At 40.6% G+C, this 19,012-nt stretch overlaps 2 protein-coding genes across 9 annotated transcripts in view; both read right to left on the bottom strand.

Moving 5' to 3' along the window:
- CHD2 (chromodomain helicase DNA binding protein 2) overlaps positions 1-19,012 on the bottom strand; it is a 160,391-nt gene that overhangs the window by 76,788 nt on the left and 64,591 nt on the right. For all 8 annotated transcript variants that reach the window (XM_017518069.2, XM_017518042.2, XM_017518086.2 and 5 more), the window contains 8 exons: positions 17,279-17,386; positions 14,416-14,556; positions 12,356-12,489; positions 11,275-11,500; positions 9,858-9,958; positions 8,209-8,253; positions 7,860-8,038; positions 5,002-5,126 (listed from right to left, as the gene is read on the bottom strand). In XM_017518069.2, coding sequence (XP_017373558.1) covers positions 5,002-5,126; positions 7,860-8,038; positions 8,209-8,253; positions 9,858-9,958; positions 11,275-11,500; positions 12,356-12,489; positions 14,416-14,556; positions 17,279-17,386 — 1,059 coding nt within the window. The remainder of the gene's footprint in view (positions 1-5,001; positions 5,127-7,859; positions 8,039-8,208; positions 8,254-9,857; positions 9,959-11,274; positions 11,501-12,355; positions 12,490-14,415; positions 14,557-17,278; positions 17,387-19,012) is intronic.
- On the bottom strand, positions 16,166-17,243 carry LOC108295787 (60S ribosomal protein L26-like). The gene has a single exon (XM_017518107.2). The coding sequence runs from the start codon at positions 16,636-16,638 to the stop codon at positions 16,201-16,203; it is 438 nt and encodes a 145-aa protein (XP_017373596.1). The 5' UTR covers positions 16,639-17,243; the 3' UTR covers positions 16,166-16,200.

The following is a 19,012-nucleotide window of genomic DNA, read 5'->3' as shown; positions in this document are numbered from 1 at the left end:
ACCAACAGCAAAGCAAAGTGTCATTCTAAGTCTCAAACGTATTTCCTCTCATCTGCAATTACCTCAGATTCCTCCATAAGGAAGAAAGTATAAACCATAAATAGCAGAACAATAAGCATCTATCTAGACCTGGGTTACTATGAGAGCTTTGTCAGACTTTGTACCTTTGGCTTTCCTTTACCTGACTTAGGCTTTTCACATCATCTTCCATAGGCTATTCTTTATCACAGAGAAAACAGACTTTGTAAAAAGTGAAGACAACATGTAACCTTGGACTCCATCAATAGAGAAAGCTATCAGCACTGCTGGTGAAAACTGTAGCTGGCCCACCCCAATTTGCTGCATGCCACTGGGTTGTTTAATGCCACACACACACTATTTCCTAGACCTACATGTATAGGTGCATAGGGCTTGCTTTAAATACACTTTAGTCTAAAGCAGGGGTAGGCTACAGATCCTATTTGTAGATCCTACCGTAGGCCTATTGAATTCGAGTATGTGGAAAAGGGCTCAGAACTCTATATTTTCAAGAAACACCTTTGGAGATTCTGATTCAGGTGTTTCTAAGACCAGGGAATTCCCCTTAGGAACCCAGCTGCAAAGCTGCAGGTAAGCATCGTGCAAGCAAGGGACGCTTCATTGGTATTTACAGCCACTCCTCATTGCTCGTGTTAGCACGTGAGCTCCGCCCAAATGAGCGTGGCATTAGATTCTCACAGGAGCATGAACCGCACTGTTAACTGTGCATGTGAGGGGTCTAAGTTGTGCTCTCCTTATAAGAATCTAATGCCTGATGATCTGTCACTCCCGGCAACCCCAGATGGGACCATCCAGTTACAGGAAAACAAGCTCAGAGCTCCCACTGATTCTACATTATATATTATAATGCAATAATAATAGAAATAAAGTATACACTAAATGTGCTTGAATCATCCTGAAACCATCACCCGCTCCTCCCCAGTCTGTGGAAAAGCCGTCTTCTACGAAACTGGTCCCTACTGCCAAAAAAGTTGGGGACCACTACAATTTGGGAAACACTTCTCTATAACGTGGGCTAGTTTTCAACAGGATATTAATGGAAAAAGAATAAGGAAATATTTTTAAATTGAACAAATAGAGTTAGGAAAATATACTTGGGAAATAGAACAGAGTCATTTGGCAGGAAATCAGGATTACATGTAAGATATCAGACTGCAAACATTAGGAAAAGATTCTTGAAAATAAGGGCACTGAAAGTTTGCATGTATATATAACACACGCTTAATCAGCAAACCAGCGAGAACTAAAAGTAACATGCAAGTTAAAGGCAACCTAACTGATTCGAAAAGCAAGACATTTAATTTCTAAAAATACCTGATGTTCAAAAAAAAAAAAAACAAATAGCTAGTTTTAAGGGCAAAATAAAGAAACAAAGAAGATCACACTTGGGGAAGTGAGAATGAGGAAGCCATACCCCTATACATCTCAGGTACACTTAATTTTCTATACTGTTTAGATGCAGTATATTCCTTTGAGTAATTTCCTTCTCATTTCTCTCATCTTTTTTTTTTTTTTTNAAGATTGACGGTGCTTTTCTGACTCTGCACCAAGAACCACCACACCAAGGCAGCGGCAAAACTGCCTCACCGGCCTCAAGAGTCACGCTGGCGACACGTGGGGCTCCTCCGCTGGGAATCTCCTGGTGTGTGAGCAACAAAAATTGATCTGAAAGTGTGGCGTCCTCTCGTTCTCTGCTCTTTCAGTGGGAGCTGCAATCCCGAGCTGCTAGTGATCAGCCATCTTGGATCCCGATATTCTGTATCTGAGACGGAGTTTCGCTCGTTACCCAGGCTGGAGTGCAATGGCGCGATCTCGGCTCACCGCAACCTCCGCCTCCTGGTTTCAGGCAATTCTCCTGCCTCAGCCTCCTGAGTAGCTGGGATTACAGGCATGCGCCACCATGCCCAGCTGATTTTTTGTATTTTTAGTAGAGACGGGGTTTCACTATGTTGACCAGGATGGTCTCAATCTCTTGACCTCGTGATCCACTCGCCTCGGCCTCCCAAAGTGCTGGGATTACAGGCGTGAGCCACCGTGCCCGGCATTTCTCTCATCTTTTTAACACTATTGAGGGGGAAGCACAGTTAAGTTTCTCCAGTACTTCCTGCTCCTAAAAAATGCCATTGTCTACATATAGACTAAAGTGGCTTGAATTGATTCACCTGTTTTTCTGGAACCAGACCAAAATAGCACATTACGTAATGTAACATTCCTGTGACCAGGGCTTAACAGCTGTTTGGGCTCTTTTCAACTGATTTTTATTTCTTTAGTTTAAAGCAAAAAATGCTGGCTGGGCGCAGTGGCTCACACCTGTAATCCCAGCACTTTGGGAGGCCAAGGCAGGCAGATCACTTGAGGTCAGGAGTTCAAGACCAGCCTAGCCAACCTGGCAAAACCGTCTCTACTAAATATACAAAAATTAGACAGGCATGGGGATGCATGCCTGTAATCCCAGCTACTCAAGAGGCTGAGGCAGGAGAATGGCTTGAACCTGGGAAGTGGAGGTTGCAGTGAGGCGAGATTGCACCACTGGGCTTCAGCCTGGGCAACAGTGTGAGACTCCATCTCAAAAAAAAATTAAAAATGAAAGAATAAATAAAGTTAAAAAATGTTGGGCCAGGTGTGGTGGCTCATGCCTGTAATCCCAGCACTTTGGGAGGTGGGCAGATCATGAGATCAGGAGTTCGAGACCAGCCTGGCCAGCATGGTGAAACCCCGTCTTTACTAAAAATATAAAAAATTAGCCGGGTGTGGTGGCACACCTGTAGTCCCAGCTAATCGGGAGGCTTGAACCCAACAGGCAGAGGTTGCAGTGAGCTGAGATCACGCCACTGCACTCCAGCCTGGGCAACAGAGTAAGACTCCATCTCAAAAAAAAAAAAAAATTGCTGGCCAAACACTGCACAAAAGACACTGCAACTCTGTACAGGTACATGGCACCTTTGCTCCTAAGAGCCCTCAACTACAAAATGAGAGGATTAGACTACATGATTCCTTAAAGTTCATCTAACTTTATACGTGTTGCTTAGGAGAATTAGGTCCCACTATCTTCTAAAAGGAAAAATCATTTTTACATGATTTAGAATCATTATATCAGAACCATGTTCTCACAACCTTCTCAAGACCTAATTTTCACAACTGAATATTAAATATTGTATTAGATTTTATAGGACAAAAAGTAGTAGATGGTTCACTTGGGAAAAGGCCACTGTAAACATATCTCTATAACTAGAAACCTCTTCAGCATTGAGGGGAAAAAAATATTTTTTTAAGCTGTCCTTTTTTTTTTTTTTCTTTTGAGGTAAGGTCTTGCTCTGTGTCCCAGGCTAAAGTGCAACGGTGCGAAAATGGCTCACTGCAACCTCGACCTCCCAGGCTCAAGTGAACCTCCCACCTCAGCCCCCTAGTAGCTGGGATTACCTAAACGTGCCACCCTGTCCAGCTAATTTTTTGTATTTTTTGGTAAAGATGGGTTTTGCCATGTGGCCCAGCCCTGTGCTTTTAATTCTAAATAAGAGTTTTTGCTTTACTATAAAACACTGAAGACATTAAGGGTTTGCACCTCATTGGGCACCTGAGAAAAAGTGTGGAGGTGAGCATTAAAGGGACCTCTCACACTCCGTTGTTCTGTGAGGACAGAAAAATATGTCTAGATTGGTTTGCTGTTAAATTCTCAAGACTACTGGATCCCCAGCACAGAGTAATTAGGAACTACTTGAAATTTGTGAAGGAATTTTTCTTTTTTTTTTTTTTTTTTGATACAGAGTTTTGATCTTGTTGCCCAGGCTAGAGTGTAGTGGCTAAATCTGGGCTCACTGCAACCTTCACCTCCCGGGTTCAAGCGATTCTCCCGCCTCAGCCTCCTGAGTAGCTGGCATTATAAGCATCCACCACCACACCCAACTAATTTCTGTACTTTTAGTAGAGACGGGGCTTCATCATGTTGGCCAGGCTTGTCTCAAACTCCTGACCTGAGGTGACCCACTTGCCTAGACCTCCCAAAGTGCTGGGATTACGGGCATGAGCCACTGCACCCAGCCGGTGAAGGAAATTTATAGGTACTTCCCAAAGTGCCTTTAAACCTCCCGTGCTAGCATTGTCTCATATTTTTTTTTCGCCTACCCCCAAGATTAACGTGGTCTCATTATAAAAAGGATCCTAGGCCGGGCGCGGTGGCTCAAGCCTGTAATCCCAGCACTGTGGGAGGCCGAGGCGGGTGGATCACGAGGTCAAGAGATCGAGACCATCCTGGTCAACATGGTGAAACCCCGTCTCTACTAAAAATACAAAAAATTAGCTGGGCATGGTGGCGCATGCCTGTAATCCCAGCTACTCAGGAGGCTGAGGCAGGAGAATTGCCTGAACCCGGGAGGCGGAGGTTGCGGTGAGCCGAGATCGTGCCATTGCACTGCAGCCTGGGTAACAAGAGCGAAACTCTGGCTCAAAAAAAAAAAAAAAGGATCCTTTCACAGGTTCAACCTTCCTCTGAACAGGATAATCCTACAGCCCATCCAGGTGGGGAGTGGGGCAAAGGAGGGGAATCACATTCTCTACAGCACTACTGTAGGAAATTAATTTAAAGGTTTCCCTGGCCTAACAAGAAAATACCTGTGAAAAAGACATCTTCTTTCTTCTAATTCCTTCCACATTAAAGATTTGGGCAGCTTAGCTTGCTATTTACACTTATGAGTAACATGATGATATAGGTTTCTGGCTATGACAAACTACCCACCAAATACTGAAATAATAAAGTATTCTTCATATCTGAATAAAATGGTATTATACATAAAAACTCCCAGGAAAAATTTCTCTCAATCATATTTTATTTCTGTAATATGAAGTATAAAGATTTCTTGGTTGAGATATAAGAAGTGTGAAAAAAGAAAAAAAGAATTCTTGGCATCTAACAATAAAGAAGCCAGAAAACAGTAAGGAAAACTGCACTCTTATTTTTCAACCTACTTGCACCAGGAATGAGCAAGCCAGTTGAGACCTTCTAGCTGATAATCTCGAAGTTCCAGATTCTCTCCTCCTAAATATGCAGGCTGTTTCTTCAAAGCTACAAATCGTGGTCTCTGCTTCAGGGCCTGAAAAACAAAAATTCACAAAGCCCACGTCTGAGAAAATTTTCTGTCTGCTACTATGTTAAAATGCTAACCTCAATTCACGTGCTCTGCATCAAAGCATAAAAACTTAAATGTCACATGTGAATCACCACCCCACTCCATCACCCCTTTCCTTCATGGTTTATATTTCATAAGCCAGAGTTAGTTCATCCTGAAATAAAATACTTTTAGTTAACTTGCCCCTTTCCTGAATTAAGTCTAAGAAAATCATTAAACAGCACTTTATTTTTATGTCTTCTCTATTATATAGCAGTGAGACTCTCCTATTTTCCCAAAGAATTATCTTTGTTATTTTATTCTAAAGAATACAAAACAGGCTGGGCTCAGTGGCTCACGCCTGTAATCCCAAGTTACACTGGGAGACCGAGGTGGGCAATCGAGAGCATCCTGGCTAACATGTTGAAACCCCATCTCTAATAAAAATACAAAAAATTAGCCAGGCATGGTGGTGCGTGCCTGTAGTCCCAGCTACTCTGGAGGCTGAGGCTGGAGAATCACTTGAACCCAGGAGGCAGAACTCACAACCTGCAGTGAGCCCAGATTGTGCCACTGCACTCCAGCCTGGGCGACAGAGCACTCCAAAAACAAACAAGAAAAAAGAGCACAAAACAATGCTTCTCGCTGTCATATGCCAACATGCAGTTGCTCTTCACCATAACAGGATTTACAATTTCGGAAATGCAGCTCACCTACTTTAAACCCTTTAACTGTGTGAGTCTGGTTTTCCCTTCAGAAACAGCAAGCTTCTGAAGTGAAGGTTGTTTTCAACCTCAGAGGCTTGAAGGATAGCATTCTAGTGAGACTCGTCTCTATGGTTTGCATAAAATGTGGATTCTGTGGCCAAATCAGTTTAGGAAACAACCAAGCAAAAGTTACACAAATTTCTTTACTCGTGACTTTTCAAAGTCTAAAATGCGTGTCTATAGTGTGAATTTACAGGAGAAATTTATTCAGATATGTATCCCAAAGTTACATGGCCAGAAGTCTTTTTTCAGGGAGCATTTCTCTGAAGATTAGTACTCTATAGAGCACACTATGAGAAGTATCATCCTAAAAAGAATATTTGATAAGGTTATTGATGGATTCAGCTCTCCTATGAGGGTGGCTGGCAGTGAACGGAATCTGACTGCTTACTCTCAACTCCAAAACCCAGCCATCCATCCACTCCTGCAAAACCTACCCCGTAACGGTTCTCTCAACCAGTCCCTCCATGTCACTGCTACTTCCCTTGTCCTCACACTACTTCTTCATTCAGACTTTGATGACATCTTATTGGCTGGACCCTCCAGCTTTAGTAATTACTTACTGCAGAGTCTCTTATGTACTGCTATTAGATAAGCTTTCTAAATAAAATACTGTTTCCATACTGCCACTCAGTAGGGTACCAGTACCTAGAAGATAACGTCAAAATACCCTTTAAGGTAGCCAAGACACACACACTTTGACTTCAGTGTTACTTGTCAACCTGATTCCTCTTCTCCTCACCCCTGGAGTGTATGTAGCTGTTCTCCTACTGCTCTTTATGAATCTTTCTCTTGATACCTTTCATGGGAGGCCAATACCCTGGGTCCCCTCTTCTCTGTCTAGCCAGCAGCATCAATCCATTACACAAGGGCCAGAGGCAGTTCAAGAACCACAACTTCCTCTTAAAACCCATTCAAGGACTCTGGAGCTCAGCGACTTCTACGTGGGCGCTTCTCTGACCACAATTTCCCTATCACATGCTTTGATCTGAAATTAAATGCTTTTCACAGATAGAATTCTAGTGCCATTATCTTGAATGTCAACTTCTCAGAGACATACCCCTTGTCTGATATTTTACCACTCTGAGGACCCAAAACATCACTTTCCTGATGGAATACATTCCAAAGAAAGGATTTATACAGCCAATCTAGCAAATAAGCTTATATATTTAATTTCTAACTTAGAATTCAAAGATGTTCACCTTTTCTATCACTTACCTCTCTGGTTTTTATTTTTATTTTTTTTTTTTAGAGAAAAGGTATCACAGTCTTGCCCAGGTTGGCCTCAAACTCCTGTGTTCAAGTGATCCTGCCACCTCAGCCTCCCAAGTAGCTGAAACCACAGATGTAAGCCACTGCAACTAGCTTCACTTCTCTTGTAAAATGCCTAAATCCAGCCAGCTGTGGTGACTCACGCATGTAATTCCAGCACTTTGGAAGGCCGAGGTGGGCAGATCAATTGAAGTCAGGAGTTCAAGACCAGCCTGACCAACATGGTGAAACCCCGTCTCTATTAAAAATACAAAAAATTAGCCGGATGTGGTGGTGTGCACCTGTAATCCCAGCTACTCAGGAGGCTGAGGCAGGAGAATCACTTGAACCTGGGGGGCAGAGGCTGCAGTGAGCCGAGATTACATCACTGCACTCCAGCCTGGGTGACAGAGCAAAACTCCATCTCAAAAAAAATAAAACAATAAAATAAAAGTGCCTAAATCCCTTCAAGTATTCTCCAAAATGTTTCTAATTATGTAAATCACAAGATATAAAAAGTCAGCAAAGCCATGAAATAATTCATTCTCTCCTTTTGCTTTAATGTCACAATCAAGTCATCTTTCACTTCAAAATGGCAATCATCATTTAGTTTTGTAACGTTTCCTCAGTATTTATGTGACCAGCCCTTTGTATCAGTACGTACTCTCCCTGAAATGACAAAAGCCAACCATCATCACACCTTGCATTCTCTTGTTGGGATGGTTTTTGAGTTGTTCCTACTGTGAAAGCTGTCAATGCAATTCTGGAATTTCTTTCCAATGAGGGCTTCATCTTCCCAGCTACACTCTGAATAGGGCAGTCCCATCCATTTGCATAGATATTCAGGCTCATTTGAGGGTGCTGGCTTCCGACTATGAGCTATTTCACACACAAAAATTTACAGATTAGCAACTGTCAATTAAAGGTGAAAATGACATTCTGTTTTATGCATAATCAATAAAACATCATGTGGCAAAACAAAATAATCTGCAAAACGTACACTGCTCTGAAATACTGAACAACATCTATAAATAAGATTTCTTGCTTACCTGGAAAATCTGTTTGACCCAATGTAGATTTACTTGTCTTCACAGCTAAACAAAGCAAAATAAGACAGAAAAGTTATAACCATAGCGAAGAATGAAAGACTTTAGGTTTTGTGAATAAGAATGCAAATACATTCTACTACTTCACACCTTAAAAAAAGGAAAAAAAAAAGACCGGGTACAGTGGCTCGCACCTATAATCCCAGCACTTTGGGAGGCTGGGATTGGCAGTTTGCTTGAGGCCAGGAGTTCAAGATCAGCCTGGCCAACATGGTGAAACTCTGTCACTACTAAAAATACAAAAATTAGCCATGTGTGGGGACAGGTGCCTGTAATTAATTACAGCTACTCGAAAGGCTGATGCAGGAGAATCGCTTGAGCCTCAGAGGCAGAGATTGCAGTGAGTCAAGATCACACCACTGCACTCCAGCCTGGGTGACAGAGTGAGACACTGTCACAAAAAAAAAAAAAAAAAGAAAAAAATTCCTGTTCTCATCTCTCTCTCAGGCTGACACTCAATTTCTCTGTTCCCCTTTGTAAGAAAACTCCCCCAACGAGTTGTATATACTTGCTGTCCCCTCTCATTTTCTGTTGAACCTACCCTAATCAGGCCTGCACCCCCATGACTCCAAGGCTGCATTTCGCCAGGGCCATAGCTATTGCCAAATGCACAGATCAGTCTCAGTGCTTATCGTCCTTGACTGATGGCCTTTCCTCCCTCCTGACTATGTGAGTCACTTGCGTTCTAGTGCACCACTCTTTCGCAGCTCTCCTCCTGTCTCACTGACTGTTCTCTCTCAGTCTCCTTTGCTAGCTTCTTTCTGACTTTCAAAAGCTGAAATGCTCTCAGACTTACTCTTACCATGTGATATCCTTTCTGTTTTTTGAGATGGTATCTTGCTGTGTCACCCATGCTGGAGTGCAGAGGCACGATCTCAGCTCGCTGCAGCCTCCGCCTCCAAGGTTCAAACAATTCTCCTGCCTCAGCCTCCCGAGCTGGGACTACAGGTGTATGCCACCACATCCAGCTAATTTTTGTATTTTTAGTAGAGATGGGGTTTCTCCATGTTGACCAGGATGGTCTTGATCTTCTGACCTTGTGATCCGCCAGCCTGTGCCTCCCAAAGTACTGGGATTATAGGCGTGAGCCACCGTGCCTGGGTGTGATACTCTATTACTGACGATCCTGTTCGGTCTTAGGCTTCGAATACTACCTAAATACTGATAAATTACCAAATATATATCTCCAGCCCAGACGGAGAGTTCTAAGCTCCAGGCTCACGTACGCTCCAGCCTTCACTGTACTCTTCACTTAGATGGCTAAGAAATGAACCAAACTTACAAATATCAAACTTAGCTCCTGGTTTCCACTCCAACAATCACCTCTTCCCTTCATCTTTCCACTTCAGTAAATGGTACCTCTATACTTCTACATGTTTAGGCCAAAAATCTTGACATCATACTTAACACCTCTTTCTCTCATCCCCCAAACATCCAAATTTACCAGCAAATCTTCTTAGCTTCTCCTTTAAAATAAATCTAGAACCTGTCTAGTCTCCAAAGTACATTTTTTAAATTTACATTACTGCCAAAAGCAAAAGCCATTATTCCTTGAGCTCAAACATGGCTAAAGTGAGTTACCATGCACTTACCTATTACTCTTTCTACTATCTGATACTGTTTATTCAACTCTGAAGCCAGCTCCTGTTGGCAATTGAAATATTCTACATCTTCAGGAGAAACTTTCCCTAACCTGGATGGCAGACAGACAGAAAAAGTGCACATGAACTAAAGTTTGGGGATCCACATACAATACATCAAAGCAAAAGTCAAAGGTCGAAAAGAAAATCTATTTTTTATTCCCATCTGCCCCTTTAGTAATCCTTACTGGTAATTAGGTCAGAAAATTTACCAAAAAACAGAACAACAACCACCAAAAAAACACTTTTAGAAAACACTGAAAACCTTAGACTCATAGAAGGACATACCAGTTGCCTGCCTCTCTGATGTGTCCTGTCTAAAAAGACCTAAAAATATTTTATGTGATAGATTAATGTGACAAATGCATACATTTAAACAGATCAGGATAATAAAACAATATGCCTTTTCTCATATAGGTATGGGTTTTAGGATTAATTAAATATGACTTTTGGAAAACCAGTTATTCTTAGTACCAAAACCTTTCAGATGACAACAGCGGCAGTTTAATATTAGAATTACTGTATTTCAAAGGATTTCAAATTTCTAACTGCTTTACATGCCTACCTCACCATCTCAGGGTACATATTTTCAGTTTTGAGTCAAAGGAAAAACATGTAATTTACTAAAGCAGCACATTTTGCATAGTAGTAAAACCAGAATTAGAACCATCTGTCTACATTCCAGACACAAAAATAGGCTGATCACACCACACCAACAGGTATGTCTTGAGGTAGAATTTGATATCATTATCACCCAGTTTCCCACATGCAATACCCACACAGTCCAAGCTGTAAGTAAACTAAAACCATGAGGACTATCACAGTTTCAGCGGTTACCTAATCATTTCCTTCACATCATTTCTGCAAATTGTATCAACCATTTGTAGTTTTAAGTGTATCATAACCCAGAGTGTTCCAGAATATTAACTCTTTACATCTAAGCCACCCCAGCCTAACTACAGGAAGATAACAAGGTGTTTAAGAGCATGAGCTCTGGACTCAGGGTGTCAGAATTCAAATCCTGAATCCATCCGCAAAATTGCTGTGTGCTGTATTCGCCCCATCTATAAAACAGGGTTAGTGACAGTATAAATCTCACACATGTATTGTGAAAATTAAAGAAAGAATGCGTGACTAATGCTCCATGAGCTAGTTAGTATTGTTAACTACAAAAACTTGGTAGCCATATATTAAAATACAGTATCTTCAGGTCACGATCTTATAAAATAGAATTGTAAAGGGCTCCATATTTAGATGATCAAAGCAAAATCTGAGATTCTAGAGAGCTGTGATCTCCATGCATTACTTTAAAATTTTCCCTTCCCACAGGATGCAAATACATGTCTTTAATCCAAGATGGAAAATATACCATTGTTTGATTTCATCCTCTTTTTTCTTGAAGTTCTCTAGTTTTTTGAGGCCCTTCACTTTCTGTTGCTGTAAGGATTCTTCACTTTCCCATGTGCTGTGGATGTAAGACCAACCCTTCCACTTGATGAGGTACTGGACTTCACCTTCATCCTTTTCAGTGTCAAAGTCACCACTAGGGTCTCCATTAGCTTCAATCGCATACACAGTAGTAGAAGCTCCAGTGGCTGCAAAAGGATTAAGCACACTTGAAAGAGAGTATATTACACTAAACATTAAAAAGATTCCCAAGAAGGCAATTCTCTAAAGACTCCCTTTTTGGATGATGCATCAAAATACTCCCAACTTGAAATAAGGACAAACTCACTAACAACACAGGATGGACTCAATCAACACTTTCAAGTATTTTTAAAATGTACTTGACATTCTAAAATCTGCAGGTGAAATCAAAGAAATCCCTTATCTAAAAACAAAAAAAGCAGAGCAGCAACATCCTTTTGTTTTAGTCCCTTACTAACTCAGAAAACAAATCCCTCCCTCCAAAATTAAGGATAGAACACCAAAATATCCTCCCCCAAATTTCCCTACTCAAAGTCCCCTGCTAATTCTTTTAACCTCAGTAGAAGCCAGAATGAAAAAAGAAAAAGCATTAAGTATTATTTTGATATTTCCTTTATGGAAAGGTTTCTTTAATGAACTTAGTTATGAAATATCTAAATTAGAAATTTAAAAATCTTCACTATTATCAAAATACGTATTTAACCAGTTTGATATTTTCACAAGGAGATTAAGAAACAAATAACCAAAGGCGGGTTTGCTTAATATGAATTAGCAACTATCTCTGCTACATCACTGCTTTATAAAACATTGACATTTATCCATACTAGCTTAATTTAAAATCTTAAAGACACAGTGGACACATTGCTTTGTCCTCAGCTCTGAAACACTGGGTCAGAAAGACTTCTTCATAACACAACAAATATAGCAGTAGACTAAAATTCATCACATCAGAGTTAAAATACCTAAACTCTGAGCCTTAATGAGCAGATATAACATGTAATTTGCTCCCCAAGTACACACACCTCCTTTCTTTCCCAGTCTTGAATCTAAGACCTTTTCAATAGTTTCACTATTATCCTGCTGTTCATCAACTCCTTCTCCAGTCATTTCAATGAGATCGTCTGAGTCCGTCTCAAAGTCATCATCTTCTTTATAACTGCAAGCGGAATAATGCTGAATAAATGAGAAATGATCTCTTCAAAATTAAACTGCCACACATAACCATCACTAAAGTAAGGAACCATACCCTCTGGCTCCAAAAACATGTTGTTTTACAGATTTGCCATTCAATGGGCTAAAATCTTGCTTTTTTTTCTTAAAGTACTGATGCATGCTCCCAAACAACTGTACCAAGTCTAACTGTTAGTTGAAAATCAAAATGCTATATTTATACTAATATATATAAGCAAGATATAGAAAACTATGAGGACACTCCTCTTTTTTCCATTTTTTAATATCAGATTGTTATGTAAACAAGTAAACTACCACAAAAAAAAAAAAAGAAAAAGCAAATAGGAAGAAAAAATTGCTACTATTTCATCAGGCAAAAAGAGAAGCAATATTTATAAAATTAAAAGTTCCAACCCTGTATGTTGTCTCCCAGTAACAAGAACCTGAAATTTAAGTATTCCCAAACTGCTGGAAGCTTCAACACAAGTACTTCAGTTAAAAAAAAAAAAAAAACACACACACACACACACACACACACACACACACACAAACACACAACACACACACACAGGCAGGGCACAGTGGCTCATGCCTGTAATCCCAGCACTCTGGGAGGCTGAGGTGGATGGATCACAAGGTTAGGAGTTTGAGACCAGCCTAACCAAGATGGTAAAAGCCCATCTCTACTAAAAATACAAAAATTAGCTGGGTGATAGGTGCCTGTAATTCCAGCTACTCAGGAGGCTGAGGCAGGAAAATCACTTGAACCCAGGAGGCGGAAGTTGCAGTGAGCTGAGATCGTGCCACTGCATTCTAGTCTGGGCAACAGAGCAAGACTCCGTCACAGAAAGAAAAAAAAAAACTTCCCATCAGATATTAACAACAAACGACTGAGTCGCAAGAAAGAAAAACAATTCTGGATGTAGTACAGTTATAGTAAGAAAAAGTGCTAGGCTATATACTAACCTACTCAAAGCCTAGTCCTAGCTATGGAATTATTAATTGGATACACTGAATAAGTTATTAATGTCTCTAGGACTCATTTTCATCATCTCTAAGGAGAACAAAAGAAATCTGTAAAATCTTCTAAAAAAATATTCTTTGATTTCTATAAAAATAAACTACTAGTGTTTGCATATGTGTGTTCCTTTACTTCATTTTCTTTTTTTTTTTTTTTTTTCCTTTTTCAGACAGGATCTGGCTTTGTTGGAGTGCAATAGCACGATCTCAGCTCACTGCAACCTCCGTCTCCCAGGATTCTCCCACCTCAGTCTCCCAGGTAGCTGGGACTGCAGGTGCATGCCACCACCACACTTGGCTTTTTCTTGATTTTTGTAGAGACAGGGTCTCTTGCCCTATTGTCCAGGCTGGTCTCAAATTCCCAGGCTCAAGCACTTTGCCCACTTTGGCCTCCCAAAGTGTTGGAATTACAGGCATGAGCCACTGTGCCTGGCTTATTTCACTAATAGTAATTCCTATTAATGTGTCATATCCTATTTGTGAGCTGGATAAAATTAGATTCAAGTAGTAATACACAAGCTGAACCTCAGAAAAATGTGTGTGATTCAAAGAGCAATTCAGAAGTAGGAATATAATCCTAACATCTTTAACGAAAAACAAGTTATGAAATGAAGATAATGCCACAAAGTCACCACTGGCCAGGACATGAACTTGTGGTGGTTAACAGGAACGAAGGCTTCAAATGTGCTACTGCTACCCTTTTCATATTCCCCATGGCTCAATCCCACACGGGCTTTTTCCAAGAAAGCTGACCAGATTTCTGAAAACAACTTCAGGACATAGGTTGTTATTTTTATCTATCAAGTGCACAGCCCCGGACTTTTGAGAAGCAAACTCTAACCAACTACATCATCACATGACACCAATGAAACACTTCTGGGCCACAACGTACCTAACATTTTTAGCTGCTCTTCGACGAGTCTGCCTTTTTGGAGCTTCGTCATCATCATCATCCTCATCAGAAGACTCTTGCTTTTTTCTCTTTCCACGCTGAGTCTTAGGCTGCTTTTTAACACGAGCTTTGGGCACTGTTCTAAAATGAGAAGAGAAACAAATGGCAAAGTCTTCACTGCCTACTTTATATAACAGTTTCTCCCAGAGCAGTCGTTCATACATCAGAATGTAACATTTTCTTGGGGAATGTTGAACATGCATATTCTTGGGTCCTAGTCCCTGAAATTCTAAATCACTAGAAATTTGGATTTTCAACAGGAAGGTGATTCTAATGCTGATAAGCCTCAATCATTTACGGGAAAGAATGTGAATGTTTCATACATGTTCATAAGGATTACCTGACATAAAAACACAAATACAGCATGTTGTTCATGGTAGGGTCTCTTTGGCAGGCTTTTACTTGTAGGAATTGACAGTTGTACTTGTAGGAATTAATCCCTACTGATATACAACTAAACAGGCATAATAAAGTATTCACTACAGCATTATTTGCAATAACAAAAGATTAAGAAAACTCTAAATAGGCCGGGCGCGGTGGCTCAAGCCTGTAATCCCAGCACTGTGGGAGGCCGAGGCGGGTGGATCACGAGGTCAGGAGATCGAGACCATCCTGGTCAACATGGTGAAACCCCGTCTCTACTAAAAAAAAAATACAAAAAATTAGCAGGGCATGGTGGCGCGTGCCTGTAATCCCAGCGACTCAGGAGGCTGGGGCAGGAGAATTGCCTGAACCCGGGAGGCGGAGGCTGCGGTGAGCCGAGATCGAGCCATTGCACTCCAGCCTGGGTAACAAGAGCGAAACTCCGTCTCAAAAAAAAAAAAAGGAAAACTCTAAATAGTCTTCCACTGGGAACTAAATAGTACTATGTACTCATAAAAAAAGAAAAAGAGTTTTCTATATACTAATTGGAAAGGATTTCCAGGACAAAGAAACATACAGAACAAGAAGCATAGAATGCTATTATCTGTGTGAAGAAAATAAAGCACAAGAAATAACTATACATAAGTTTCTACTGTCTGTGTATAAAATATACCTGGAAGACTACTAAAGAGACTGCCTGCCCCGTCACAGAATTAACTTGGACAGACCAGGGAGATAGCCAGAACTGAGAGCCACCGTCTAGAAGCTCCCATAAGGAAATCCCCAAATTTTCCATCAGTGATAAAAAGGTGAAAGAAGAGAAGGAGAGAAATGGAAACTCACGATCACATTTATTACCTCTTTCTCTCATACCTACCATACCTTTCTCATAACCAAACCTAGAGAGATGATCCAGGATGTAATAAATAATGAGTAAAATTCTTAAAGAATCATTTCAGTCTTGGAGCTTAAACTGAGATAAAAGAAGATAAAATTCAGTTGACAAATTCCCCTGCTGGTGTTGGGGGTTAAGTACAATGTCCTAGGCCAAAGGTGGGCAAACTTTTTCTGTAAATGGCCAGAGGGTAAATATTTTAGGCTCTGCCAGCCAGGAGGCAAAATGGGGGCCAATATATAGGCACTTACATAATAAAAGGAAATAAATGTTTCACAAGTTTTCTTGTGAAATTCAAAATAAAATAATCATTAATTACATTTACTGTAATATATGTCTACTAATGAGAACAGAATTGTTTTTGAGGGGTAACATTTCACTTAACTGGGGTTCAAATTTAGTGCTCTCTATCCTTTTTTTTTTTTCCCCCCCTCAAGTTTTAATCAAAGCTTGTATATAAGATTACTTTATTCCTGCATCTTCTCAATTGTTTCTTCCTTGTATTTGCCCTTTTCCTTTCCTACTTGGCGAGATTTGGCTTTCCGTTCAAGGATCTTTTTGCAGTCTTTGTCCAGTTTTAGCCTAGTGATAACAACCTTGCTGGGGTGAATGCCTACATGGACAGTTGTGCCATTAGCCTTTTCCCGCTGCACCCGTTCAATGTAGATTACGTATTTCTTCCTGTACACCTGGACTACTTTGCCAATCTGCTGACCTTTATAGTGTCCTCGTACAACCTGAACTTCATCATCCTTTCGGATGGGCATGGATCGCACGCTGTACTTCTGTCTCAGCTCTTTGGAAAGAGGGGAGGACATAATCTTCCTGCGAATGTGGGAAGGTGCATTGAAATGCCTTTTGCGATTCTTGCTTTGGTCGGAAGTCACAAAGGGATTGAACTTCATTTTGGCAGCTCCCGCTTGGGCGATGGCCGCAAAAGGGAAGAGAGCCTATCCTTAAACTATAAATTAGAAACGTTCACCAATAAAAACTATTCTTAGCTCACAGGCCATACAAATGGGCGGTAGATGAAATTTGGCCTGAAGGGCACAGTTTGCTGAGCCCATTCTAAGCACTCCAAGGAGGTAATTTTCCCTGGGGCCTGTCAGTCATCTGACTTCCTTTTCCTGTCATCACTACCTTGGGCTGCCATCTGTCTTATCAGAAATTAGCATGATTTGCTGCTATTTCAGCCCACCTCCTTCTCTCCACAAGCACATTCTCTGTTTAATGTTACACAGATTGTATGAACAAGGTAATAAATCATTCAAGTGCGCTTTACACCAGGCAAACATCGTTTTAAACAATTTGTTCTCCCAAAAAGAGATTGCACCCTGTCCAAACATACACGGAGTTTTACTAAAAGTGGAAGACATGTTTGCCCCAGGAAAGCTAGACTGTGAAGAGGTAGCAGTAAGCCGTGCAATGTAGGCTAGTGAAAGTGAACCACAGACATCTAAAACCCAGAATCAAAACACAACTCATCTCATTAAGGCTCTGATTCCAGCCTGACATCATCCTTCCCCTCTGGAGCAATGAGCGTACCTTCTGGGGACAGGTCTTCTGGCTTTCACTTTCTTCTGCTCTGGCTCACTCTCTGCACTGGTGCCTTGCTCCTGTTCATCTTCTGAGGGGTCCCGTTTCCATTTTTCTCTGCGATCAAAAGCAAAACAAAATAATTTTTTTCTAAAAGAATTCAAGATAAATAAGCCAACAAAACCAGTTTCAATTTGACTATCTAAAAGGCAGAACGTGCATATGCTGAAAGAGATTTATTCTAGCTCCATTTAAACTTGAATTGTGATCCTTCCTGGACTACATAATATCTATTGCTATTTTATCTCCAGTAACAAAAACAAATAACAATGGATATATATGCTTTTTTTTTTTTTAACTTACTTCTATCATTGACAAGATTGAAACCATAATATTGCTACTGCAGAGAAGGCAAAAAGAAAATAAAAAAAGGAAACCATAATATGCACAAGATCAGTGGTTCCAAAATTTCAGAATGTATCAGAATCACCTAAAGGGCTTGTTAAAAAGTATTTCTAGACCAAGTGAGATGGTTCAGGCCTGTAATCCTAGCGCTTTGGGAGGCCAAGGTGGGAGGATCACTTGAGTCCAGGAGTTCAAGACCAACCCGAGCAAATACAAGACCCCTCTCTACAAAAATTAAAATTTAACTTTAAAAATTGAGCCAGGCCTGGTGGAGTACGCCTACGGTACTAGTTACTCGGAAGGCTAAGGAGGCAGAAGGATCACTTGAACTCAGGAGTCTGAGGTTGCAGTAAGCTGTGATTTTCGCCACTATACTCCAGCCTAGGTGATAGAGTGAAACCATGTCCCCATCTGCCCCTCCCCCACACACACAAAAAAAGATTTCTGGGCTCTAGTCAGAGTTTCTGATACAGTAGGTCTCAGGAGAGGCCTAAAAAATATGAATGTTAACAAATTCAAACAATGCTGATACTGGGTAGAAACTATGAGAATCACTATACTAGATATTTTAAGTCTTCAGAATACATTTAATGACGGTCCCTAAAATTATTTTTCAACAATAAACCTACCAAATAACTAAATAATCTGTTCAGCTAAAGATGTGGTTTTTAGTAATTATTAAATAAAGTAGATGTTCCTTTACTTCTTGAGATCTTAGAAGGCTTGAAAGAGCCATAAGCTACAGGTGTCCTCCTAACCCAAACGGTTTTAGTTTACTTGAAAATCAAACAAGATATTGCAGGGACCTCACTCATTTCTCACCTGCAGGGAAGAAGAAAGAAACATGTAATAGCTGCTGGGCGTGAAATATCTAGGGAAAAAACTGACAGGCAAGCGCTTGGTTGGGGTTTCTCTGTAAATAAAACAATTACCATTTTGCCTATGGGTCATTTTATAGGGAATGAGGTCATACTAAAGACAACAAACAGCTACAGAACTGCAAAGTCAAATCAATATTCTTCATGGGACAGCAGGTCAAAGTAATAGTGAAAGTGTATTGAAAAAAGGTACTGATCTGTACATTGAGAACCTTCCTAAAAGCTGCAACAGTCACCCTGTACCTGAACTGGTAGAGACCTTAGGGGGGAAAAAACAATTCAAGCCTTCCATGGACAGTCAGTGGAGCACTTTTATGAGCATAACTCAACTTCTACTAGCACTGCGTGTTTTCATATGCATTTCCCCAGTAGATGGCTCCTGGTATATCAAGTCTTTTTGTTCATCTTTGTACTAGAATTTAGCCAAAGTTAGGCAAATGGAGATGTTAAGTTTAAAAAA

This window comes from Cebus imitator, unplaced genomic scaffold (genome assembly GCF_001604975.1).
Source record: "Cebus imitator isolate Cc_AM_T3 unplaced genomic scaffold, Cebus_imitator-1.0 Scaffold19, whole genome shotgun sequence".
Classification (NCBI taxonomy): domain Eukaryota; kingdom Metazoa; phylum Chordata; class Mammalia; order Primates; family Cebidae; genus Cebus; species Cebus imitator.
This window is presented reverse-complemented; position numbering and strand designations above follow the sequence as displayed.